Below are 23,687 nucleotides of genomic sequence, written 5' to 3' on the forward strand. Positions count from 1 at the left end.
ATCATACTTAATTGAAAATAAAAAAAATTATATATCATAATTATAATATCATTTTTATAAATCTTATTTATCCGTAATAACAAAAATTATCATACTTAATTGAAAATATAGATAAAGTAACTAATTTAAAAAAAAAAATAGACAATTTTTATATATCATAATTAAAATATAATTTTTATTACTTATACTTATTATACTTATCTAAAATAACTTCTTGAAAAAATATTAAAGAGAGTATATATATATATAATACCTTTAAAAAAATATCAAAACTTTGATTATATACCATAAATATTTTCATAACAATTTTAACTTAATAACACAAAAAAAACGTTATTTATAATAATTCAATAAATCACACTTAATTCTAAATAATTATTATAACCCATTAGAGTCAATGTTAGTGATCTTCTTTAAAGTCAGTAGAGTAATCTTGTTAAATTTTTTTGGTATAATTTGTGGTGTAATAATTAATATTTTGATGTGTTTTATGATTTTTTTATTTCTCATCTCTTCTGTCTTTTTTTTTTTAAGAATATCACTATTTTTAATATATATTATTTTTAATTTATAATTTAAAAAATACGCTAAAAAAAAATATTATTGTTTTTACGTGACTGTATTGTCCGACTACGATGCTTCCATATATTCCTTTACAAGCGCGTGTTTGTACCTTTCAAACATAACCCTCGTGCTGCTACCTCATTGGTGGTGGTGAAGAGTTCAATTCTTAACAAAGACTTAGTTTACGTGACATGCAAGAGATGGCAACGAAAAATATCTTATCTCTACTCTGACGTTATCGGATTAAATCACTGCCACTGGAGGATTTGAACTCCTATATCTGGGAGTGTTTTAAAAATACTTGTTGTTTTTTAAAAATTAAACTGATATTTATTTTAGTGTTTTAAAATAATTTTAATGTAATAATGTAAAAAAATAAAAATAATTCTTCTAGTATATTTCAAAATAAAAATTACTTTAAAAAATTATACCACACTATAATATCAAACTCATATTATACAAAAAATTTATTGATTTTCGCATTAATAACTAACTAAATTAATTAATTAAATTATCCAAAATATTTATAAAAAGAAACTTGAAATTAATCACACCAAAAATTTTATTTTTTAAAAACTCACTGAATAATTTCAGTTAAAAACTTCCGTTGGATTATGTTTTTATTTTAGATTTTAAAAACCAAAAAACTAGCATGAATTCAATCAAATCATATAAAAAATAACACAACTAAAAATCTATTAATTCAAATAAAACTTAACTTTAATAAATATAAAATCAAAATAAATATAATAATTGATTTAGTTTTTTATTCGGTTCATCTCTATAATTTTTTTTTGAAAACAATGTTATTGTGGTATATATTTTTTAAATGACTAAGGAAAGAGCATAAATTGTGTCATTGGGGGAAAGAATGCAAATTGCAAAAGGGATGTCCTTTTAATGGCTGAACAATAATCGAATCTAGAAGATTCTAGTAAACACGCCCCATTCATCCAAAATTGGGACTGTAAATTAGAAAATTATGATCGGTCGTGTCCTGTGGGTCAGTTTGGGCCCTTCTTAAAAAGCAACAATTTCATGCTAATTCATTATACCTAATATAGGTGTAAAATCCGGCTCCATTAGTGTCCCGAATTAAAATTTAAATTATAAATTAAATAAATTAATTTAAATATTAAAATAATATCATTTGACTTTTTTATTATAAAAATCAAAATAAATATTATTATCATTTTTTATTAAATTTAATATAAAACTAGACCTAAATTAGATATGAATTAAATCAAGTAGAGTAGGATTTAATAACAATTCACAAATAAAATATAATTTATTTAAATTTTTAAGTATCTACTTATTTTTATTATTAAAAATATAAAACATCACTATTTATTCACATTACAACACAAATTGATTTTTTTAATAAATAAAATATACTATATAAATGTTTTTTTATTCTATAAATATTTCATGAAAACAATATTATCAAACACGCATTTACTGCACAACAATTTCATAAACTTAAAAATAAATTTGCTAGAAAATTGTAATAAAAAGTACAAACGCTTTGATATATTTGTAAGCTACTCATCAACAGAGATATTTTAAGGTAATCCAAAGGAAGATTCATGGCAGTCAGGATAACGAAAGACTACCTTTTTTTTTTAATAGGATAATTAATTTGATTTTTTTTATATTTTTTAATCCAAACTGTGCACAGTAACTCCACAAAACCAAGCCCTGTTCCGAGACTTCTGGGCTGCAACCTTGGAAAATCCTTCCTCAGAAATGGCCTCTAATGAATTTCTTCTCTCATCATGGATTATCCTTTGCTAAACTATGTCTATTTTTGTGGGCGGGTGAAAAACTTGATATATATATATATATATATATTAAAAATTTTTAAAAAAATTGAATTAAATAATACTTGATTTGATTTTTTTTCACAATAACATTGTTATAACTTTTTTTCTTATCTCGAAATATCATCATTTTTTTAGGTTGATATAGATATTCAAGCTTACGTATATCACGATTCATGTAAATCTTCAGTGATTATTATATAAGCAACTAAGGACTCGAACCTGTAGGTTGATATAGATATTCAAGTCAGTTTATGTATATCACGGTTTATGTAAATCTTTAGTGATCAGTATATAAGCAACTAAGGACTCGAACCTGAAAATACAAAGAAAACAAACTCCTTAATTTCAAGTTTTTATCACCTGACTACCATCTACATAGTTGAAACAACACCATTTTACTTGATCATGATTAAGACAATGTTTGATATAACAATTATAAAATGTTTTTGAAATTTTTTAGTTTTTATTTTATTTTAAAATAATATATTTTTTATATTTTTAGATTATTTTAATATGTTAATGTTAAAAATATTTTTTAAAAAAATAAAAAAAATATTATTTTAATATATTTTAAACTATAGTATACCAAAATTACCTTTAATCCAGTCAATTTGCAGCTAGAACCTTAATCGTGTCACAGGTGATGACGTGTTTAATAGGTTTTCTAGAAAACACTAGTGGCGTAGCAGGTGTGGCCTCGTTTTCAAACCTGGGCTTTGGGATTTTAAATTGATAGATCCGCCAATAGGAGCCTAAAGTACATTTTTCTTAATTTTTTTAGTTGTAACTTAGTCCCTATAGTTTTTAAGATTTACCTTAGACTTCTGTTCAATTTCATGTTTTTGTTTCTTCAACCTCCTTTTCTTTTTTTATGAAATAGAAAGAAAATGGAAAAAAGGAAGCACTAAATTTGAGGACGAAACTGATCACGATCAAGGCTAGTCAAAGGTTTATGTAGTGATTTTTGATCCCATAAGGACTATTCAATGAGTTTTTTAACAAATTACAGGGACTAAGTTGAAACTAAAAACATGTTTTGCATAGCCTTTCTAACACTATTTGAAAAAATATAATAAATTTTTATATATTTTTAAATCATTTGAATGTGTTAATATTACAAATAATTTTTTTTAAATATTATTTTTAAATAAAAAATACTTTTTAAAACAATTATTATTATAATATTAAATACATTGTAACTAATTACATGAAATTACATGGTATAATTTAATTAAAAATTCAAATGACTTGTAATTTAGTCCTTGATTTTATTTCATAATATCATTCTTTTGATATTCCTTTAAAAAAATATATTAATCTAATTTAACCTACCTCGGTCATAATCAAAACCTTGCTTCGAAATAACCGGAGTGAAGAATAGATGGTGTCTGTTAGCATTGCCATCGAAGCATAATTTGACTAAGGAAAGATTATAAATTGTCTCATTAGCAAAAAAAATTGCTCTTTATTTCAAGGTCTTAGAAAGGCTGGCCTGTAATACAGTGCATGAACAATAATTGAATCTAGAAGATTCTAACAAGAATGACCCATAGTTTTAATTTGGTCTAAGCAATTTAATTAGATTTAATTGGGTTAATTCTCACAGTAAAAATATAATTGTAGATTGTGTTAGATTGATCAGAACTTTAAACTGGATCATATGTCAGAGGAAGGTTTAATTTGGTCCCTATAGTTTTTAAGATTTTACTTAGTCTTTCTTCAATCTCATGTTTTTAACATGTTTGTTTTAGAAGAAAATGGAAAAAAAGGAGCCCTAGATTTGAGGATGAGACTGGTCACTGATCAAGGCTAGTCAAAGGGTTACGTAATAATGTTTTATCCCGCAAGGATTACTCGAATTTTTATTTGTATTTTTTCGACAAAAAATTACAAACGTGATAAAACTCCCTTTTATTATGAAGCTTGTGCTGTCTATGCATCCAACACGAGCAGCGACAAGAAGAACCAGCCACAGCTTATTCATCTGCACTGCAAACACAGATAGCATCGTGAGACATGGAGAATGGAACAAAGAAATGGGGTTTTCAGGCAAAGAAAGGCATGAACTCAACAGCATCAATATCAGTTCGTGGAGTTCTTAACCGCTTAGCTGAAAATCTGAACAAAGAAGACAAAAGAGAAGTTATACCACTGGCTCATGGTGACCCTTCTGCCTTCCCTTGCTTCAGGACTACACCTGTGGCTGATGAGGCTATTTTTGATGCTGTACGATCTGCTAAGAACAATCATTATGCTCCAACTGCTGGTCTCCTTCCTGCTAGGAGGTATCTACTTTGAATTATTTTGTGTGTGTAGATTTTTATGTTCTCTGTCTTGAAAATTTCTCCGTGTTGATAATTTCCACTGAAGCAGCTTTGATTTGTGGTTTATGTTAAATTTGCATCAATATTGTGGTGATGAAGTTTTATTGGACATGAAGCGATTAAGCTTGGCATGCATCCTGTAGGAACCTCAGACACCGTGTCTTCAATCAATCAATCAATCAATCAATATACTCTCCTTAATTGTAGGCTAGAATATTCAAATATACTCTGAATTGAAAGTGATTTTGAATTCTTTATTATAGAGCTGCTGCAGATTACCTTAACCGTGACCTCCCATACAAGTTATCACCAGATGATGTTTTTCTCACACTTGGTTGCCTACAAGCAATTGAAATTGCAGTAACAGTCTTGGCTGCTATACCTGGTGCCAATGTTTTGCTTCCAAGACCAGGTTTCCCATACTATGAAGCTTGTGCTGCACATTGTTGTCTTGATGTCCGGCATTTTGATCTTCTCCCAGAAAAAGGATGGGAGGTTGATCTTGAAGCTGTTGAAGCTCTGGCAGATGAGAACACGGTTGCAATGGTTATTATAAATCCTGGCAATCCTTGTGGAAGTGTCTACAGCTATCAACACTTGGAAAAGGTGTCATAAACTATATCTCTTCCTTCCCATCTTTTAATCTGCATTAGCTGGAGCGCGTGGTTATGCTAGCCCCCTTGGAGTAATGTTTTTTGTTCAATTTCAGGTTGCCGAGACAGCAAGAAAGCTTGGAATTATGGTGATTTCTGATGAAGTATATGGCCACTTGACATTTGGGGGTACTCCATTTGTGCCGATGGGAGTCTTTGCGTCAACTGTGCCTGTCCTTACACTTGGATCTATATCGAAAAGATGGATTGTTCCCGGCTGGCGAATGGGTTGGCTTGTCACAAATGATCCCAATGGCATCCTTCGAGATTCTGGGGTTGGCTCCCTGTCCCTCTCTCAAAGTAGATGCTTTGACGTTGGTTTTTTTTTTTTTTTTAAATTCTGTGGGAACTGACTTGTTATCCCATCATGGTTCAAAGCCTTCTGTTCTTTTTAATGATGACATCTATGTCTGCATTAATATGGACTTGTAATCTTGGCTTCTTAACATATTTATTTGTTCTTCCTAGATTGTTGCGTCAATCAAGGACTCCCTCAATATCTGTTCGGATCCTCCGACTTTCATTCAGGTTTGTAATTCATGATACTTTTCCTGAAGAGCATAGTGTTGGTTTCCAGCTTAGAATCTCACTGATATAATGAATCCTTGATATGTGTCAGGCTGCAGTTCCTCAAATCATTGAAAATACAAAGGATGATTTCTTTTCGAAAATTAATAACATACTGGGAGAGGCTGCAGACATATGCTATAGAAAAATACAGGACATCCCTTGCATCATTTGCCCTCATAAACCAGAAGGTTCTATGTTTGTAATGGTGAGCGCATCACCTTTTCATCACATTTCTTTTCCTTTATATGATGAAGAAGATGGTGCTTTAATAATTAAAAACATTAACTCTTTTTCAGGTAAAATTGAATTTGACTCTGTTGGAAGGCATCGATGATGATGTGGACTTCTGTCTTAAGCTGGCTAAAGAGGAATCAGTCATGGTACTCCCAGGTAATCAAGGCCAATGGCACAAAGTTTCTGATGTGGGGTGGGCTATATTGATGACATGTGAGCTTTATAGACTTTACAAGCTTAAAATGTGAACTCTAAATGTGTTCATTCTTGGTGTCCTTGTCGGATTCATGTGGCGTTATCTAACCATTTAAGTTTTAATTTGAACATTGCAGTTCATTGATGATTGATCAATTCAACCATCGACACTCATCCTTACGACATTGTATTCCATCTTGCAGGAATTACTGTAGGAATGAAGAATTGTCTTCGCATAACCTTCGCTGTTGAGCCTTCAGCACTTGAAGATGGCCTTGAGAGGCTGAAAGTCTTCTGCCAAAGGCATGCCAAGAAGCAGTAAGATTTCATCTAAAGTATCAAGCAGCGAAGAGAATCAATAGTTGCTCGTTGATTCCCATGCTCCAATGTTAGATTTACTAGCTATTCTGTCAATAAAAACAGGCTGTGGAGAAGTACAACTTCTCGTCGGATCTCCAAGGTGTAATGGCCTGTCAGAAAATTAGATCTCTTAAGCTATATTGTGAAGTGATTTTCTTGCCTCAAAAAACCTTTTGACATTACATTTACCTGTCTATTTGGGCCGAGACTAATCCCATTTCTAGCCGAGAGCGTGGAGGTGAAAGCCCTCCCAACAAGTACACTTTTAAAGGGGCAGTGGTAGTATTTGTGTGCCTAATACTTTGCTGCGTAATGCTTTGGTATTTTGTTTGGAAATAAATTAAAGTTTTTTTTTATTTTTGATATCAATATTTAAAAATTATAAAAAAAACATAAAAATTATTTATTTAATATTTTTAAAAATATCTAAAAATAAAACCAATCTCAATCTCGAACACACTTTAAACTCAATGAAAAAAAGATGTACATTTTTTAAAATCTTTCTATTTTTAAAAATCAAGGTTTTTGATGAAGAACTTAATTTTACAAAATAACAAACCGGCTATATATTAAAAAAGAAGAAGTGAAAACTGATTATAGTAGAAATTTTTTTTAATTTTTTTTTCAAATAAGCTATAAGCAAATATAATATTGATCTCAACAAGTAGAAACTAATTCAAGAATATATTTAATTTATATAAAAAAAGAGTTGCTGTCCGTTTACTTTATATATAGGTTAGGAAAATAATTTTGGTTAGGCAAGATTGATGCAAACTCTTATGGTTTAGAAAGTCTTCGAATTAAACTTTGATTCTTTTCAATGGTATTTTAATCATAAAATAACATTTCTATGAGTTTGTATTTGTTTTTGCCACAAAGCCTTCCCAAGAACAAATTAACAATTCGGCGATTTCATGAGAAATCTTCGATCACGTGACGTTACTGCAAAAATCTTGTCAAAAACAAATATTCAACCATCTCCTTGCCCGTTGGTTTTGAACGCATGGAGGTTTATGCACATTAAATAATTAATGGAGAATGTCTTAAGTCTAAACTATCAACATCTTTGCATGTAATCACTTCTCTTTTTTTTTTTTTGTGTTTTTTTGGAAAACATTAAAAGAAATGATTTACTTGTTCTGAAAATAGTTATGAAGTTCAGATCTATTTAGAAGTGTAGTCGTTGTTTTTTTTTAAATATTTTTTTTATTTTAAAATATATTAAAATAATATTTTTTTATTTTAAAAAAATCAGTTTTAAAATTAACTAATCATCAAAATAATCTAAAAAATAAAAAATATATTAATTTTTTTAAAATATAGGTTCATCTGTATTTCCAAACGTTCTTTTTATTTTGGATGCAGCCAACCCAAAATATTGATTGTAATTTTTTATTTTATTTTATTTTTTAAAATTTAAATTCTTCCATTGACACGGCCATGCTAGAGCAGAATTTTTTATTTTATTTTATTTTTTAAAAAATAAATTCTTCCATTGACACAGCCATGCTAGAGCTGGAGTCACGAGCTAATGAGTTGAAATGTCAAGCGGGATTTTTCAACATTGCTTGTAGGTATAGTCTTGATTGGATTTATGATTTATTTTTCATTTAAATTAATCCATAATGTATTAATGATTATCAATTAGATTCTTCCATAATTTATAGGGTGCTCTATAGGTATCATAACATGAGATACCATGAACAAATACATCAATCCACTACGTGTTAATTGAACGTGAAGTTTGACCAAATTAAGTCTGTGGTTTTTTTTTTAAATGAATATTTTTATTTTTTAAAAAATAAAATTAGTTTTATTTAAAATTTATTCCAATAAATATTTTTTTTAAGGATTGAAATTATAATGTTAATCTTGTAGAAAAATAACAATATTTTAACTGATATTTTTTTTAAGGATTGAAATTATAATATTAATATAATATTTTAACGGTTAAATCAACACTTTATTAATATCTGTGATCATTTTTTTTTTTATTTTTTTTAACACAACACTTTATTAATATCTGTGATCATTTATTTATTTATTTAAAAAAAAATAAATTTAGAAAGATAATTAATAAGATGTTATTTATTATTATTCTAAAAATATTATAAAATTTCTCAGTCACTGGATTAACTTACAATTCTTTTTTTTTTTTTAACATACTAGATTTTACATGATCCAATCTAACAAGACTTGACAATAATACAAATTACAATAAATGCAAAACTCAAATTATAAAGCCAACATGAATTTCGTCAAAAATAGAAAAATAAAAATAAAGACATAAAAAATAAATTTATCTATTTCCTTATTAAAAAAAAACCATATTCTATTAGGTTTTATTTGGTGCAAAAATGGGCATCAGAATTAATGAAAAAGAAAATAAATTGTGGGCTCCACTCCTAGAATCCAATGAATATTACCACCCACATGCGTGCAGGCTATATATTAATACGACAGCAACGTCGGCAGCATCAGCCACCCCCTTGCCCGCTTCGAAGACAACCTCAAGAAACCCCACAGGCCGCAACAACATTTTTGTAAGAGATGGAAAACGGATCAAAGAAATGGGGTTTTCGAGCAAACAAGAGCCTCAGCACATCATCAGCAGTCACAGTCCGTGGAGTTCTTAATGTCTTACTGGACAATCTCAACAAAGAAGATACTAGACAACTCATACCATTAGCCCATGGCGACCCTTCTGCTTTTCCTTGTTTTCGTACAACAACTGTGGCCGACGAGGCTGTTGTTGACGCTGTGAGATCTGCCAAGTACAACCATTATGCCCCAACTGTTGGTCTTCTTCCTGCTAGGAGGTAACCCAATCACTTTGACAGATTCCTGTGGAGTCAGTTTCTTTTCTTTCTTTTTATTTTGTGGGGGATCTTTCAGGGTATTTTTATGCGGCCCAAAAGATCAATGAATTTTCATCATTTTTAATTTTTCATTGCTATGATAGGATCATGGAAATATAATTAATATTGGTATATTACAAGCTTCTGTTTTTGCTACATTTCCTTTTCCCGGCATTGATTGTTGAACATCATTTACTACAAGCTTCATTTGCCTTTTGCTAGATTATGTGGTGGTATGAATCTTAGTGTTTCTCTTGTGCTACTCATCATCTTGCTTTTGCTCATGGTTATAAAACCTTTCAGGCTTTTCAGGATTTATGACCCGCTGACCTGAGATGGTCTAGGTATCATGTTAAACTTGATTTTTTTAAAGCCAAAACGACATTATTTCAATGTTTATTTAGTCATTTTTTATAAATAGTGATATCGTTTTGTTAAAAATTATGTGGGGTCTGCTGTTACCGAGTCAATCACGTCTTTTGTATTGAATGTTTTTGAAAAGGACAATGGAGGATTCTCATTGAAATCGAGCTGCTAATTATTTATGTCAAAAATATCTTTAAGTTATTATTTTATTGCGGTGATGCTTGCTTCTAGGCTTTGAGTACTTGTTCATTGTTGTACTTCAGTCTTTTCTTTGTTTTTATGCATTGATTTTGTAGCAGATCGAGACATGAAGGTAAGAAGGTGCTTCACGGGGTTCTGGCAAACTTTAAATGAAAAAAATGGAGAATCTTACTTTAATTATTTTTCTATTGCTGGCCTACCTAACATTTTTTCGTTTCTACATGGGAGTTTTACTGCTCCATGCAACAATATGTTAGATCGTCTCTTTAGGCATCTGCAAAAGCTCAAGTACAGAGCAGGCAACCTCTACTATTTGACATGAATGCTTTGCCTACCATAAGCAGCACAACACTGGTTTGTGGCTTCAACTCCCTGTGAACTATAGAGGAAAAAAAGGGCGAGACCATCTAAGGACTTTTCAGTCATAGAAAACTAGTGGCCCCACATCCGGCACCCACCAGTTTGTGGGGGGCCACCAACCAGGTTAGAAATGCTTAAGACCATTGTTGATGTGCATGCTTGCTAGAAGGAGGATCTTGAAGTCTTTATTAGGGTGTCGTCTTCTAAAACTATGATAAAATCAGGTGCACTATCCCGGTCACTTATAGTTAATCGGTGAGCTGACTAGCAGGAGGATAGAATATTAGGCCATTAGAGGACTTGCATTCTGCTCATCCTACGTAGCCTGACATTTTTATGGTCAACAAAGTAAAACCTGCCATTTTCCTTTTGTCTTCATGTTCCTTCAATAGTTTAATTGGTTCAAGAAAATTGATGAACAAATTTTATCAAACTTCAATGGAATTGCAGTGTCCACTGTGGAGCTTTGATGGCTTTTCCACTGTGGAGCTTTGATGGCTTTTCCGATTTGTATTTCTTAGTGTTTTTACATTTTCTATGCGTAGCTCTATTTTTCATACCTTTATCTTTGTTTTCTTTTAGACATGTAACTACTCCGATATGTAACATAAATCACACAAGATGGAAACGTATTTTGTTAGCGGGAAGAGATAAAAACATAAAAATAAATTGTTTTCGAAATAATTTTATGTTCTTTCATAACACGAAAGCAAAGAGACATGTCCACTCTGTTCCAACTATCTCCGTCTCTTTTGATGTTAGATAATAACCAAACATTATCCAAGTAAACAACTGCAAGTTTTTGTTCCAAGACTCAGTCGTATTACAAGCTTAAATTCTAACAACAATATCGTAATGCTATCTGTATTGTTTTGATAAATGTGTTTCTCTGGTAATACACTATCAAATTTTAACTTCCTCTTTTTAAACAATTTGCAATTTTGCATCTGATTCTGTCAAAGGCTTTTGTGAACGTGAAGCATATGTTGATCATTACCCGAAAATTGTTTATTAGTCTAAAATATTATGTTTGGCCTTTTTCGTGAGCGCTGTAAACAAGTTGATACCATGTTCTTTATTATATTCTACTTGGAGTTTCCGAATTTACTGAAGAGGTTAGAAATGATGCTATTCATTGAATTATAATAGTGGCCTTCGTTTAATCAAGTGGTTGTAAAAGCAAACGGTTACTGAAATCCTAAGAAGCAAGACTCCTTGAAGGGCATTTCGTAATTGCCTGATTGAATGTAATTTTGTACTCTCTCACAGGAGTGTTGCAGATTACCTTAATCGTGATCTCCCATACAAGTTATCACCAGATGATGTTTTTCTTACACTTGGTTGCACACAAGCAATTGAAATCACAATAACTGTACTTGCTCGACCTGGTGCCAACATTTTGCTTCCAAGACCTGGATTTCCATACTATGAAGCTCGGGCTGCACATAGTCATCTCGAAGCTCGCCATTTTGATCTTATCCCAGAAAAGGGCTGGGAGGTTGATCTTGATGCCGTTGAAGCTCTGGCAGATGAGAATACAGTTGCCATGGTTGTCATTAACCCCGGCAATCCTTGTGGAAGTGTCTACAGCTATCAACATTTACAGAAGGTGGGTAAAACTACTTTTCTGTTTTTCTTTTGCTTTATATTTCTCCCATTTGAAATGAAGCAAGGATACGATCCAATCCTGTTTTTTCTATGTAATAATTGAGAAACCTTATCGGTTCGCAAGCTATGTTGCTGGTTTCTGCATTTTAGTCTCTTCGTGTCCATGCATGATATTGTGCGGTTACATGTAAATGTGGGGTTGCATTAATTGGAGCATGTGCTCACACTAGCTACATTTTGTGTTATTTTGTTAATTACATTAATAATATTTTCTTTTCGGCTACCAAATGAAGTTGTAATTGTGTCATTTTTATCATTTTTAGTTCTAGTAGTCATTTTTTTTTATTGTTTATTACTAGATCGCAGAGACAGCAAGAAAGCTTGGAATTATGGTGATTGCTGATGAAGTTTATGGCCATCTGACATTTGGGAATTCTCCATTTGTGCCAATGGGAGTCTTTGGATCAATTGTGCCTGTCCTTACACTAGGGTCTATATCAAAGAGATGGATTGTTCCTGGCTGGCGGATTGGTTGGCTTGTCACAAGTGATCCTAATGGCATCCTTCAAGAATCTGGGGTTGGTTCTCTTTCTCTCTTCCCCATTTCTCAGAGTATATGAATTGGCATTGTTCCATTATGTGGGAATTGACTGGTTGTGCCACATGTTTGGAAGTCTCTTGTTCTTCTTAGTCAGAGAACCTCTGATGAATTCTGTATTTTTCGCCACCGCATTAACAATTTTGTTTGCTTTTCATAGGTTGTTGAATCAATCAAGGGATGTCTCAACATTTCCTCTGATCCTGTAACATTCATTCAGGTTTGTAATTCATGATGCTTTTCCGAAACAGTATATTCACAGTATTGGATTGATCTTTCAGCCGCTTCTATAATAATATTCATCCTGACTTACGAGTGTAAACCTTCAATTTCAATTGATAAATTCTTTAACGGAGACGTTGTCTTCCATCTTTCTTAGTACCCCATGTCTCTTCGACTGCTTGTTTTGAAATATGACAAAGCTTCGCTATTTCTTAGGGTGCAATTCCTCAAATCATTGACAACACTACAGAGGATTTCTTCACAAAAATCAATAACATACTGAGAGAGGCCGCAGACATATGCTATGAGAAAATCCAGGACATCCCTTGCATTACTTTGTCGCATAAACCAGAGGGTTCTATGTTTGTAATGGTGAGAGTATCATATACTATAGATTTTTTTTTCCTTTACAAATGAAGAAGATAATTATAAATTAAAATTACTTTTACAGGTAAAACTAAACCTGTCTTCATTGGAAGGCATTGGTGATGATATGGACTTCTGTCTTAAGCTTGCTAAAGAGGAATCAGTCATGATACTCCCAGGTAAGGCATCTCATGGCACAAAGTTTCTCATCGTGGTGGGTTAAATTAGTGGTATCACATTCTTAGAACTTCTCTTGCTACCAGTTTTTCATTTCATATGCTAAACGAATGGGGGAACACCAAGGAATGAAAGGAACGCTGGTATCGACAATCTTAGGCTTGTTGGGCAAATATGAGCTTAATTAATTTGGAAAATGATCTATAAACAGACTTTTCACACTAGAATTTGTTGTTGATATCGGCGTAAAGTGTTGATATCATCAATTTTTCATACAAACGATGTGTCAAGTAAAGTGTTACTCTCCTGTGAAAAATGCAACTGTTTGTATGAAAAACTTGTTATGATTTGTTTGTTTGTATAGCATTACATTAAATATTTGTGGGATCACATATGCATAATTTCTAAATGTGTTTATTGTTGGTGTTCAAAAGTTACTGAATTCAATATTGAAACTTGTACTGACAAACTTTACTTGCAGGGACTGCTGTGGGAATGAAGAATTTCCTTCGCATTACTTTTGCCATTGAGCCTTCGGCGCTTGAAGTTGGCCTTGAGAGGCTAAAAGCCTTTTATGAAAGGCATGCCAAGATACAATAAGATTTTATCCAAGCATCGAGCAGTGAGAATTAATAGTTGCAAGTTGATTCTCAAGCTCCTTTCTTAGATTTAGTGGTCAGTCCAAGAAATTCATAAAAATGCCCTGTCTCTGTAGTCAATAAGCAAGAAGGGTCTGGAGATCAGCAAGCTTGCTTCCTGCTAGTAACTGAAGTGTCACTAGTTTCTGAATGTCCTAATATAGTTGTTGTTCAATCAGGTATTGTGGTTAGTGAAATTTACCAAACATTAGAAAGGGCTTCAATTCCTATGTTTAAAACCGTGAAATATATGATCTGCAGAGTACATCTCTACTTGTTTGAGAATCCTTGTCAGTGTGTTTATATTTTGCCACCAAGTGTTCTAACAAGGAGAAGAAAGCCCAGCTCATCCAAGCCTTCCACCAAGTAACCCCATTGATTTTCCAAACCTTCAACGGTTGGTACAGTGTATAATTATGGTTATTTTTTAAAATATTTTTTATTTAAAAATATATTAAAATAATATATATTTTTTATTTTTTAAATTTTATTTTTGGCATCAATATTTCAAAATGGTACGATAATATTAAAAAAATATATTAATTTAAAACAAAAAAAATAAAAATTTTAAAATTTTTTAAAAATCATTTTTAAAACACAAAAATAATCAGGAATAAGAAGCTGGAAGCAACTTCATGATCAGAGGCTTACGGCCAAGTAGAAATCCCCCCCTGCCAGTCAGCACACCAGTAAAACACAGAAATTCCCAGGCTAATCACATTCAATTTCATAATTTATAGAAAGTCTGTCCAGTTAGTTAAAAATGATTAAAAATGGTTGGTTTGTGAATGATTCACACGGACACGATTTTATGGTTAAAATATCCTGTCGGTAGAGGAATTCTCAATTCTTTCCCTTTCTTGGTCTACAAGTTTTAATTATCAAAGAATTTTCTCTAACTTAACTTATTAGATAAAATTTTAAAATATTATTTATATTATTTTTTTTAATAACTATGATAGTAGAAGTCGCCCTTGCACATTACCAAATGCAGAAATCCCAAGGTCAATAGCATTCAATTTCTGATTTTAAAAATGATAATAACAAAATTGATGGTTGGTGAATGTGTTTGATTGCAGGTTGAGCAGTGGCCACTTGTTATGCTCCACGTGGACTGGATTTTATGGTCAAAAGGCAAATGAGTTTTAAATTTTGTTTTCTTGGTCCGCAAGTTTATATCACCTCTTGAAGTGTCAGATGTGGGATTTCTGAGAAATCTCCATTAACATGAAGAGAGAGAACTTCTCCATTCTATATTTGGAGGATAATAAGACAGCTATGATGCTGATATTCAAGGAATGATTTTGAATCAAAATGTTATAAAAACAAGAACAAAGATCATTTTTTTTAATATATTAACAAGAACAAAAATCATTTTTAATATATTAGAATAATAATAATTATAAGTGTGTGAAAATAACATAAATTATATATTTAAATTTTTATGTTGAAATGTTTCATTCAATTCACATAATATTAAATTTAAATGATTAAATAATCATGATTGTGTCCCCTGACTTAAATTGTTAGCTGAGAGATTCTCTACAGCAAGAAGTCTTCGTAGTTTTCCACCTTGGCGCTATTTTCACTGCATCTTCATGGAAAAGAAGAGCTTTTGTTTTATACAAGCTTTCTCTATATATTTGCTTCCCTTTTGCACTTTGTGTCACACACAACAAAGCAATGGAGGAGCATTCTGCAAAATGGATAATTAGAGGGAATGAGCTGTTGGATGAAACAGCAGCTACTAGTATCAGAGGTTATCTGAATATGCTGTATGATCATCTTGACAAAGATGATCAAAGGCCTGTAGTTCCCCTTTCCCATGGTGATCCCTCAGCATTTGCATGCTTTAGGACCAGTCCGGAAGCAGTACATGCTATTGTCCATGCTGTTCAATCAGCTGAGTTCAATTCTTATGCTCCTACTATTGGAATCCTTCCAGCAAGGAGGTATTTGCTTCGGGTTCTTTTCCACTGCTTATTATACATTAGATATTAGTATCGCTGAGCCAAACTGATGTTTCTACTTTGATTTTATGAAAGGGCTGTAGCAGAATATCTTTCTGCTGACCTTCCATACAATCTATCAGCAGATGACATTTATCTCACAGTTGGTTGTACACAGTCAATAGAAGTCATATTATCTGCTCTTGCTCGTCCCGGTGCCAATATTCTGCTTCCTAGACCAGGATATCCACTGTATGAATCACGGGCGAGTTTTAGCAAGCTTGAAGTACGCCATTTTGATCTTGTACCAGAAAAAGGTTGGGAGGTTGATCTTGAATCAATTGAAGCCCTTGCAGATGAGAACACTGCTGCCATTGTTATTATAAGCCCTGGAAATCCCTGTGGAAATGTCTTCTCTTACCAACATTTGAAGAAGGTAGAGGTCTATCCTAAATTTATCTTGGCTGCTGCTAAAATTGCTAGCACTGGACTCTTATGTTTCACTCGCGTTACTAGGTTGCAGAGACTGCAAGAAAGCTTGGGATTTTTGTGATTGCTGATGAAGTTTATGGCCATATAGCATTTGGAAGCAATCCATATGTACCAATGGGGGAGTTCGGATCCATTGTTCCTGTTCTTTCTCTCGGGTCTATATCAAAAAGATGGATTGTTCCGGGTTGGCGATTTGGTTGGATTGCAACTTGTGATCCTAATGGCATCCTTAAGAAATATGGGGTTTGTTTCTCATCTTTTCTTACAGATGAATGTTGTTCTTGTTCATTCTGAAGCAAAGCAACTTGTCTAATTAATACCTTCATATTCTTACCAGATAGTGGCCAGCATTAAGAGCTATTTCAACATCTCAAGTAACCCTGCAACCTTTGTCCAGGTTCCTTTGGATCCATTTGTCTGCCTTTTCTCTTTCAGTTCTGTTAGGGATCGAACTTTCTCTGACCTGTAGCATTGATACTTGATATCATTCTTTATCACTCCTGGAGGTTGAGATGCAAGATTTTCTATTGTTGGACAAGAACAGGTGTTCTTGTTCATTTTATTAGTCTAAGCCTGCTTATGCATTATTGATATCTAATATCTTGCTCATACCATTCAGTCAATAATCCCGTGGTTTGTTTTGTTATGTGTGTGATCTAATATCTTGCTCATACCATTCAGTCAATAATCCCGTGGTTTGTTTATCGTGGTTTGATATCTAATATCTTGCTCATACCATTCAGTCAATAATCCCGTGGTTTGTTTATCAGGCTGCAATTCCTCAAATCTTTGAGAAAACCAAAGAAGATTTCTTTTCAAAAACTATTAACACAATGCGAGAAGCCGCCGATATATGTTATGAAAAAACCAAGGAGATCCCTTGTGTTACTTGCCCACACAAACCTGATGGATCCATGTTTGCTATGGTAAAAACAAAGCAATCCTGAACTCAATTCTGGCCTGAAAGAAAATTTAGCATGGAAGTGAGATTCCTGATGACTTCCGTATGTTACAGGTAAAACTAAATCTTTCCTTGCTGGAAGACATTAGTGATGATATGGACTTCTGTCTCAAGCTGGCCAGAGAAGAATCTGTGATTATTCTGCCAGGTAAAGCATAAACAATGTAGAATCATCTGGTAGATGTTAATACAGCTGGCCGTGTTTAGAATCATCGTGTGCTTTGATGGTTGTTTCTCTAATGTCTAATATGTTGCACGACTTTGGAAGATTGATGCAAGCTTCCTGTCAAGTTGGCAGCAATGATGTTTTGATCACTGACGAATTTGGTGCAGGAGTGGCTGTGGGACTGAAGAATTGGCTCCGGATAACATTTTCCATTGAACCAGAGTCCCTTGAACAAGGTCTCGACAGGATGAAAGCATTCTGTCAAAGGCACAGCAGGAAGTGATAAGATATACCATGTCTAAGATCAAGTGATGGTGCCGACAATCTCTCAAGATTCAAGGTGCCATCAAGTTTCTTAAATTCTACTCTACCTTATCTACTATGGAAAGTGTCTTGGAGGACAGCAAAAGTTGTCCCATCTAGTCAAGAAATAAAAACCCATCTGCCTGTAAGCAAATCAGAAGAGGGGGTGCTGGAAGAGATCAACAACTTCTCATGGTGTCACTGGAGTTCCTTCAAGTATCAAAAATCAAAGTGTTATTAGATATTTGTGCTTGTAAAAAACCTGTCCATCAGAGTCTTGAATACCGTGTAAGGGCAAGGAGCTGTCCTTCTTCAGTCATAGAATTACAAATTTGCAACTTTCCTTGATTTTTCCTGATGTTATAAATTCTTGGATTTTATACATCAGTCTGCAACCAAGACACCTGGCAACATCTAGGCCAATTGTTGCACTTACCCCTTTCCTCTTTCACCAAGAATTTCTGGCAAAACTAGGGCCAGAGGAAGTTAAGATAAGAAGAACTCGAGGCCAAAATATTAACGGAGCTATAATTGTCTCCATCTGAACATGAAATGTGACCAAGCAAATCTAGTACCCAAGAAGGGTAGCTAAAGAAGAACCCCTCATCCTTGTGCCTGGTAAGGAACCTAACTGATACACCAATGGTTGCTTGAAAGATATCCCATGGAGACACTAATAAGCAACAACTCTTGCAGGGATTACTGGGGAGTTTAAGAATTAGATCCGAATAACTTTTATTAGAGTTGAACGATCATCTCCTGAAGATGGCCTTGGAAGGTTAAGGTCCTTCTGCCAGAGACATGCCAAGAAACAATAGTTTCACACCATTACTAAACCTGACCTGACTTAATGGTTAATCTCAGTAACCAAGGTCAAGCTTTATCTCAAACTAGTTTGGATATTTATCCTGTAAAAATCGGGTTAATTTATTTAAACTTTATAAACTTAGTTGATTTAATCAAACTTGATGAGACCCTCATAGTTAATTTCAAGGATTTTTAAAAAGATAATATTTTGGTTTTTTTAAATTTCTTTGTCTAAAATTTGGATTCATTTTTTTTTTTAATGAGATATTAAAATCTGAATAACTAAATGGGGTTTAATTTCCATGCTTTCAACAAATGCAATCCCACCATGACAAAGCCACGAAACAAAGAGTAGATAGACAGAGAGGCCCATCACTTTCTTACCGTTGCACTTCACCTGGCCCTAGTGACCCCCACAATTCCCACCCTAATCGAAAGGCAACAAAAACCCTGTCTCTCCAACGGCTCCTTTCATTCCAACAAAACCCAACATCAAAAACCCTTTCCTTTCTCAATCAAAAACCTCAAGAACCGTCTCCAAATCTTCACATTTACCAAGCTTTGCTTCTTCTTCTATCTCGAATCTCTCCAAAAATCTGCTATTAAAGCATTCAAGAAATGGATACAACACCACCTTCTCGTAGATCAAACCCCAACTCTCAAGCAAAATCAGCCTCTCGTTTGTCAAGAATCATATACTCTATCGAACCAGAAGCAAAGCCTCCACAGCTGTCTCTAGACCTTATCCCTTCTTCGGAAAAGAAAACCCCATCAAGTCTTTCACTCAAATCCTCAACCAACTCTCTCCCTCTTCAAGAACAACTCCTCCTCTCACCTTCTCCTTTGAGAAAATCAAGAAACCGTCTTGTCGACCGGTATGAGATTCCGGAGGAGGGTGTTTTAGAGCGAAATGGGTATAGAAGGAGATGCAAAGGTAGAGGATCTCAGATGGGTTCTTTAGGTTGTGCTTCACCAAGGAGTGATAGAAGGTTAAGGAGAAGATTGGAGGTGGAGAGTAGGGAAGAAAGGGACTTGATTGGTTTTGTGGATGAGGTTGGAAAATTGAGGAAGAGAAGACATAGCGGCCGGTCTAAGAAGGAGAAGGAGAAGCTCTCTTTAGTCCCTTCATTGCCTTCTTCTAGCACTACTCCAAGTACGTAGAAATGTGTTCTCTTTTTCATTTTTTTGTTGCCAAGTCCTTTAAATCTGGATTTTGTTGAATTGATTTGTGCTATTTTGATGGTGATTTTTGGATTTTAGAAGTTGATGAAGGTGATGGAGGCAATTTGGAGAGGATTGGGATGGTTGTTTATGATCTGATAACGTGGAAAGATGTGGCAAAATCAAGTCTTTGGTTTGGTCTTGGATGCCTATGTTTCTTGTCTTCCTGCTTTGCTAAAGGGATTAGCTTTAGGTGGATATCTCTTAATCTACTCTTTCTGCTTTGAATTTTCAGTTTGAGGTGCTATTAAGGTAGCTAAATCTCTTCAATTTTACGTTTTTAAGCATTCTCTCTGCCATTTCACAACTCGGGCTTCTGTTTCTGGGTGTATCATTCCTCTCGAATTCGATATGTCAAAGGTACAAGTCTCCAATGTTATTACAATAGCCAATAGATTATGGTTGGTTATTTTCACTGCATCTTCATGGAAAAGAAGAGCTTTTGTTTTATACAAGCTTTCTCTATATATTTGCTTCCCTTTTGCACTTTGTGTCACACACAACAAAGCAATGGAGGAGCATTCTGCAAAATGGATAATTAGAGGGAATGAGCTGTTGGATGAAACAGCAGCTACTAGTATCAGAGGTTATCTGAATATGCTGTATGATCATCTTGACAAAGATGATCAAAGGCCTGTAGTTCCCCTTTCCCATGGTGATCCCTCAGCATTTGCATGCTTTAGGACCAGTCCGGAAGCAGTACATGCTATTGTCCATGCTGTTCAATCAGCTGAGTTCAATTCTTATGCTCCTACTATTGGAATCCTTCCAGCAAGGAGGTATTTGCTTCGGGTTCTTTTCCACTGCTTATTATACATTAGATATTAGTATCGCTGAGCCAAACTGATGTTTCTACTTTGATTTTATGAAAGGGCTGTAGCAGAATATCTTTCTGCTGACCTTCCATACAATCTATCAGCAGATGACATTTATCTCACAGTTGGTTGTACACAGTCAATAGAAGTCATATTATCTGCTCTTGCTCGTCCCGGTGCCAATATTCTGCTTCCTAGACCAGGATATCCACTGTATGAATCACGGGCGAGTTTTAGCAAGCTTGAAGTACGCCATTTTGATCTTGTACCAGAAAAAGGTTGGGAGGTTGATCTTGAATCAATTGAAGCCCTTGCAGATGAGAACACTGCTGCCATTGTTATTATAAGCCCTGGAAATCCCTGTGGAAATGTCTTCTCTTACCAACATTTGAAGAAGGTAGAGGTCTATCCTAAATTTATCTTGGCTGCTGCTAAAATTGCTAGCACTGGACTCTTATGTTTCACTCGCGTTACTAGGTTGCAGAGACTGCAAGAAAGCTTGGGATTTTTGTGATTGCTGATGAAGTTTATGGCCATATAGCATTTGGAAGCAATCCATATGTACCAATGGGGGAGTTCGGATCCATTGTTCCTGTTCTTTCTCTCGGGTCTATATCAAAAAGATGGATTGTTCCGGGTTGGCGATTTGGTTGGATTGCAACTTGTGATCCTAATGGCATCCTTAAGAAATATGGGGTTTGTTTCTCATCTTTTCTTACAGATGAATGTTGTTCTTGTTCATTCTGAAGCAAAGCAACTTGTCTAATTAATACCTTCATATTCTTACCAGATAGTGGCCAGCATTAAGAGCTATTTCAACATCTCAAGTAACCCTGCAACCTTTGTCCAGGTTCCTTTGGATCCATTTGTCTGCCTTTTCTCTTTCAGTTCTGTTAGGGATCGAACTTTCTCTGACCTGTAGCATTGATACTTGATATCATTCTTTATCACTCCTGGAGGTTGAGATGCAAGATTTTCTATTGTTGGACAAGAACAGGTGTTCTTGTTCATTTTATTAGTCTAAGCCTGCTTATGCATTATTGATATCTAATATCTTGCTCATACCATTCAGTCAATAATCCCGTGGTTTGTTTATCGTGGTTTGATATCTAATATCTTGCTCATACCATTCAGTCAATAATCCCGTGGTTTGTTTATCGTGGTTTGATATCTAATATCTTGCTCATACCATTCAGTCAATAATCCCGTGGTTTGTTTATCAGGCTGCAATTCCTCAAATCTTTGAGAAAACCAAAGAAGATTTCTTTTCAAAAACTATTAACACAATGCGAGAAGCCGCCGATATATGTTATGAAAAAACCAAGGAGATCCCTTGTGTTACTTGCCCACACAAACCTGATGGATCCATGTTTGCTATGGTAAAAACAAAGCAATCCTGAACTCAATTCTGGCCTGAAAGAAAATTTAGCATGGAAGTGAGATTCCTGATGACTTCCGTATGTTACAGGTAAAACTAAATCTTTCCTTGCTGGAAGACATTAGTGATGATATGGACTTCTGTCTCAAGCTGGCCAGAGAAGAATCTGTGATTATTCTGCCAGGTAAAGCATAAACAATGTAGAATCATCTGGTAGATGTTAATACAGCTGGCCGTGTTTAGAATCATCGTGTGCTTTGATGGTTGTTTCTCTAATGTCTAATATGTTGCACGACTTTGGAAGATTGATGCAAGCTTCCTGTCAAGTTGGCAGCAATAATGTTTTGATCACTGACGAATTTGGTGCAGGAGTGGCTGTGGGACTGAAGAATTGGCTCCGGATAACATTTTCCATTGAACCAGAGTCCCTTGAACAAGGTCTCGACAGGATGAAAGCATTCTGTCAAAGGCACAGCAGGAAGTGATAAGATATACCATGTCTAAGATCAAGTGATGGTGCCGACAATCTCTCAAGATTCAAGGTGCCATCAAGTTTCTTAAATTCTACTCTACCTTATCTACTATGGAAAGTGTCTTGGAGGACAGCAAAAGTTGTCCCATCTAGTCAAGAAATAAAAACCCATCTGCCTGTAAGCAAATCAGAAGAGGGGGTGCTGGAAGAGATCAACAACTTCTCATGGTGTCACTGGAGTTCCTTCAAGTATCAAAAATCAAAGTGTTATTAGATATTTGTGCTTGTAAAAAACCTGTCCATCAGAGTCTTGAATACCGTGTAAGGGCAAGGAGCTGTCCTTCTTCAGTCATAGAATTACAAATTTGCAACTTTCCTTGATTTTTCCTGATGTTATAAATTCTTGGATTTTATACATCAGTCTGCAACCAAGACACCTGGCAACATCTAGGCCAATTGTTGCACTTACCCCTTTCCTCTTTCACCAAGAATTTCTGGCAAAACTAGGGCCAGAGGAAGTTAAGATAAGAAGAACTCGAGGCCAAAATATTAACGGAGCTATAATTGTCTCCATCTGAACATGAAATGTGACCAAGCAAATCTAGTACCCAAGAAGGGTAGCTAAAGAAGAACCCCTCATCCTTGTGCCTGGTAAGGAACCTAACTGATACACCAATGGTTGCTTGAAAGATATCCCATGGAGACACTAATAAGCAACAACTCTTGCAGGGATTACTGGGGAGTTTAAGAATTAGATCCGAATAACTTTTATTAGAGTTGAACGATCATCTCCTGAAGATGGCCTTGGAAGGTTAAGGTCCTTCTGCCAGAGACATGCCAAGAAACAATAGTTTCACACCATTACTAAACCTGACCTGACTTAATGGTTAATCTCAGTAACCAAGGTCAAGCTTTATCTCAAACTAGTTTGGATATTTATCCTGTAAAAATCGGGTTAATTTATTTAAACTTTATAAACTTAGTTGATTTAATCAAACTTGATGAG

The 23,687-nt window shown here is 34.1% G+C and overlaps 5 protein-coding genes across 6 annotated transcripts; all 5 read left to right on the forward strand.

Moving 5' to 3' along the window:
- The first annotated feature begins 4,298 nt into the window (after nt 1–4,298).
- LOC105128901 (probable aminotransferase TAT2) lies at nt 4,299–7,016 on the forward strand. Its single transcript, XM_011030750.1, has 7 exons — nt 4,299–4,672; nt 4,975–5,317; nt 5,421–5,639; nt 5,833–5,892; nt 5,984–6,139; nt 6,231–6,324; nt 6,567–7,016. The coding sequence occupies exons 1-7, from the start codon at nt 4,404–4,406 to the stop codon at nt 6,683–6,685; spliced, it is 1,260 nt and encodes a 419-aa protein (XP_011029052.1). The 5' UTR covers nt 4,299–4,403; the 3' UTR covers nt 6,686–7,016.
- A 2,169-nt stretch (nt 7,017–9,185) lies between these two features.
- Nucleotides 9,186–14,402, forward strand: LOC105128910 (probable aminotransferase TAT2). Its single transcript, XM_011030768.1, has 7 exons — nt 9,186–9,542; nt 11,778–12,117; nt 12,476–12,694; nt 12,875–12,934; nt 13,153–13,308; nt 13,388–13,481; nt 13,961–14,402. The coding sequence occupies exons 1-7, from the start codon at nt 9,274–9,276 to the stop codon at nt 14,077–14,079; spliced, it is 1,257 nt and encodes a 418-aa protein (XP_011029070.1). The 5' UTR covers nt 9,186–9,273; the 3' UTR covers nt 14,080–14,402.
- A 1,333-nt stretch (nt 14,403–15,735) lies between these two features.
- On the forward strand, nt 15,736–18,387 carry LOC105128909 (tyrosine aminotransferase-like). The gene is made up of 7 exons (XM_011030767.1): nt 15,736–16,069; nt 16,163–16,502; nt 16,583–16,801; nt 16,896–16,955; nt 17,329–17,484; nt 17,574–17,667; nt 17,853–18,387. The coding sequence occupies exons 1-7, from the start codon at nt 15,801–15,803 to the stop codon at nt 17,966–17,968; spliced, it is 1,254 nt and encodes a 417-aa protein (XP_011029069.1). The 5' UTR covers nt 15,736–15,800; the 3' UTR covers nt 17,969–18,387.
- Nucleotides 18,388–19,221: 834 nt separating this feature from the next.
- On the forward strand, nt 19,222–20,411 carry LOC105128907 (reticulon-like protein B17). 2 transcript variants are annotated; one of them, XM_011030766.1, is made up of 3 exons: nt 19,222–19,948; nt 20,059–20,209; nt 20,302–20,411. In XM_011030766.1, exons 1-3 carry the CDS (start codon nt 19,414–19,416, stop codon nt 20,402–20,404), a joined length of 789 nt encoding a protein of 262 aa, XP_011029068.1. In that variant the 5' UTR covers nt 19,222–19,413; the 3' UTR covers nt 20,405–20,411. The 2 variants fall into 2 exon arrangements, with proteins under 2 accessions (XP_011029068.1, XP_011029067.1); XM_011030765.1 differs by having other exon boundaries at nt 19,226–19,948; nt 20,056–20,209.
- Nucleotides 20,412–20,475: 64 nt separating this feature from the next.
- Nucleotides 20,476–23,113, forward strand: LOC105128906 (tyrosine aminotransferase-like). The gene is made up of 7 exons (XM_011030764.1): nt 20,476–20,795; nt 20,889–21,228; nt 21,309–21,527; nt 21,622–21,681; nt 22,055–22,210; nt 22,300–22,393; nt 22,579–23,113. The coding sequence occupies exons 1-7, from the start codon at nt 20,527–20,529 to the stop codon at nt 22,692–22,694; spliced, it is 1,254 nt and encodes a 417-aa protein (XP_011029066.1). The 5' UTR covers nt 20,476–20,526; the 3' UTR covers nt 22,695–23,113.
- The last annotated feature ends 574 nt before the right edge of the window (nt 23,114–23,687 follow it).

This window comes from Populus euphratica, unplaced genomic scaffold (assembly GCF_000495115.2).
Source record: "Populus euphratica unplaced genomic scaffold, PopEup_1.0 scaffold11.1, whole genome shotgun sequence".
Classification (NCBI taxonomy): domain Eukaryota; kingdom Viridiplantae; phylum Streptophyta; class Magnoliopsida; order Malpighiales; family Salicaceae; genus Populus; species Populus euphratica.

What these genes read in the sequence shown, in the direction of transcription:
- LOC105128901 (XM_011030750.1), top strand. Translation starts at nt 4,404, where the DNA reads ATGGAGAATGGAACAAAGAAATGGGGTTTTCAGGCAAAGAAAGGCATG. An exon ending in GCATCCTTCGAGATTCTGGG is followed by an intron (nt 5,640 to 5,832) that starts GTTGGCTCCCTG and finishes TGTTCTTCCTAG; the next exon opens with ATTGTTGCGTCAATCAAGGA. An exon ending in AAGGTTCTATGTTTGTAATG is followed by an intron (nt 6,140 to 6,230) that starts GTGAGCGCATCA and finishes ACTCTTTTTCAG; the next exon opens with GTAAAATTGAATTTGACTCT.
- LOC105128910 (XM_011030768.1), top strand. Translation starts at nt 9,274, where the DNA reads ATGGAAAACGGATCAAAGAAATGGGGTTTTCGAGCAAACAAGAGCCTC. An exon ending in ATCCTGTAACATTCATTCAG is followed by an intron (nt 12,935 to 13,152) that starts GTTTGTAATTCA and finishes GCTATTTCTTAG; the next exon opens with GGTGCAATTCCTCAAATCAT. An exon ending in ATCAGTCATGATACTCCCAG is followed by an intron (nt 13,482 to 13,960) that starts GTAAGGCATCTC and finishes CTTTACTTGCAG; the next exon opens with GGACTGCTGTGGGAATGAAG.
- LOC105128906 (XM_011030764.1), top strand. Translation starts at nt 20,527, where the DNA reads ATGGAGGAGCATTCTGCAAAATGGATAATTAGAGGGAATGAGCTGTTG. An exon ending in GGAATCCTTCCAGCAAGGAG is followed by an intron (nt 20,796 to 20,888) that starts GTATTTGCTTCG and finishes ATTTTATGAAAG; the next exon opens with GGCTGTAGCAGAATATCTTT. An exon ending in ATGGATCCATGTTTGCTATG is followed by an intron (nt 22,211 to 22,299) that starts GTAAAAACAAAG and finishes CGTATGTTACAG; the next exon opens with GTAAAACTAAATCTTTCCTT.
- LOC105128909 (XM_011030767.1), top strand. Translation starts at nt 15,801, where the DNA reads ATGGAGGAGCATTCTGCAAAATGGATAATTAGAGGGAATGAGCTGTTG. An exon ending in GGAATCCTTCCAGCAAGGAG is followed by an intron (nt 16,070 to 16,162) that starts GTATTTGCTTCG and finishes ATTTTATGAAAG; the next exon opens with GGCTGTAGCAGAATATCTTT. An exon ending in ATCTGTGATTATTCTGCCAG is followed by an intron (nt 17,668 to 17,852) that starts GTAAAGCATAAA and finishes AATTTGGTGCAG; the next exon opens with GAGTGGCTGTGGGACTGAAG.
- LOC105128907 (XM_011030765.1), top strand. Translation starts at nt 19,414, where the DNA reads ATGGATACAACACCACCTTCTCGTAGATCAAACCCCAACTCTCAAGCA. An exon ending in TTCTTCTAGCACTACTCCAA is followed by an intron (nt 19,949 to 20,055) that starts GTACGTAGAAAT and finishes TTTGGATTTTAG; the next exon opens with AAGTTGATGAAGGTGATGGA. An exon ending in GCTAAAGGGATTAGCTTTAG is followed by an intron (nt 20,210 to 20,301) that starts GTGGATATCTCT and finishes TACGTTTTTAAG; the next exon opens with CATTCTCTCTGCCATTTCAC.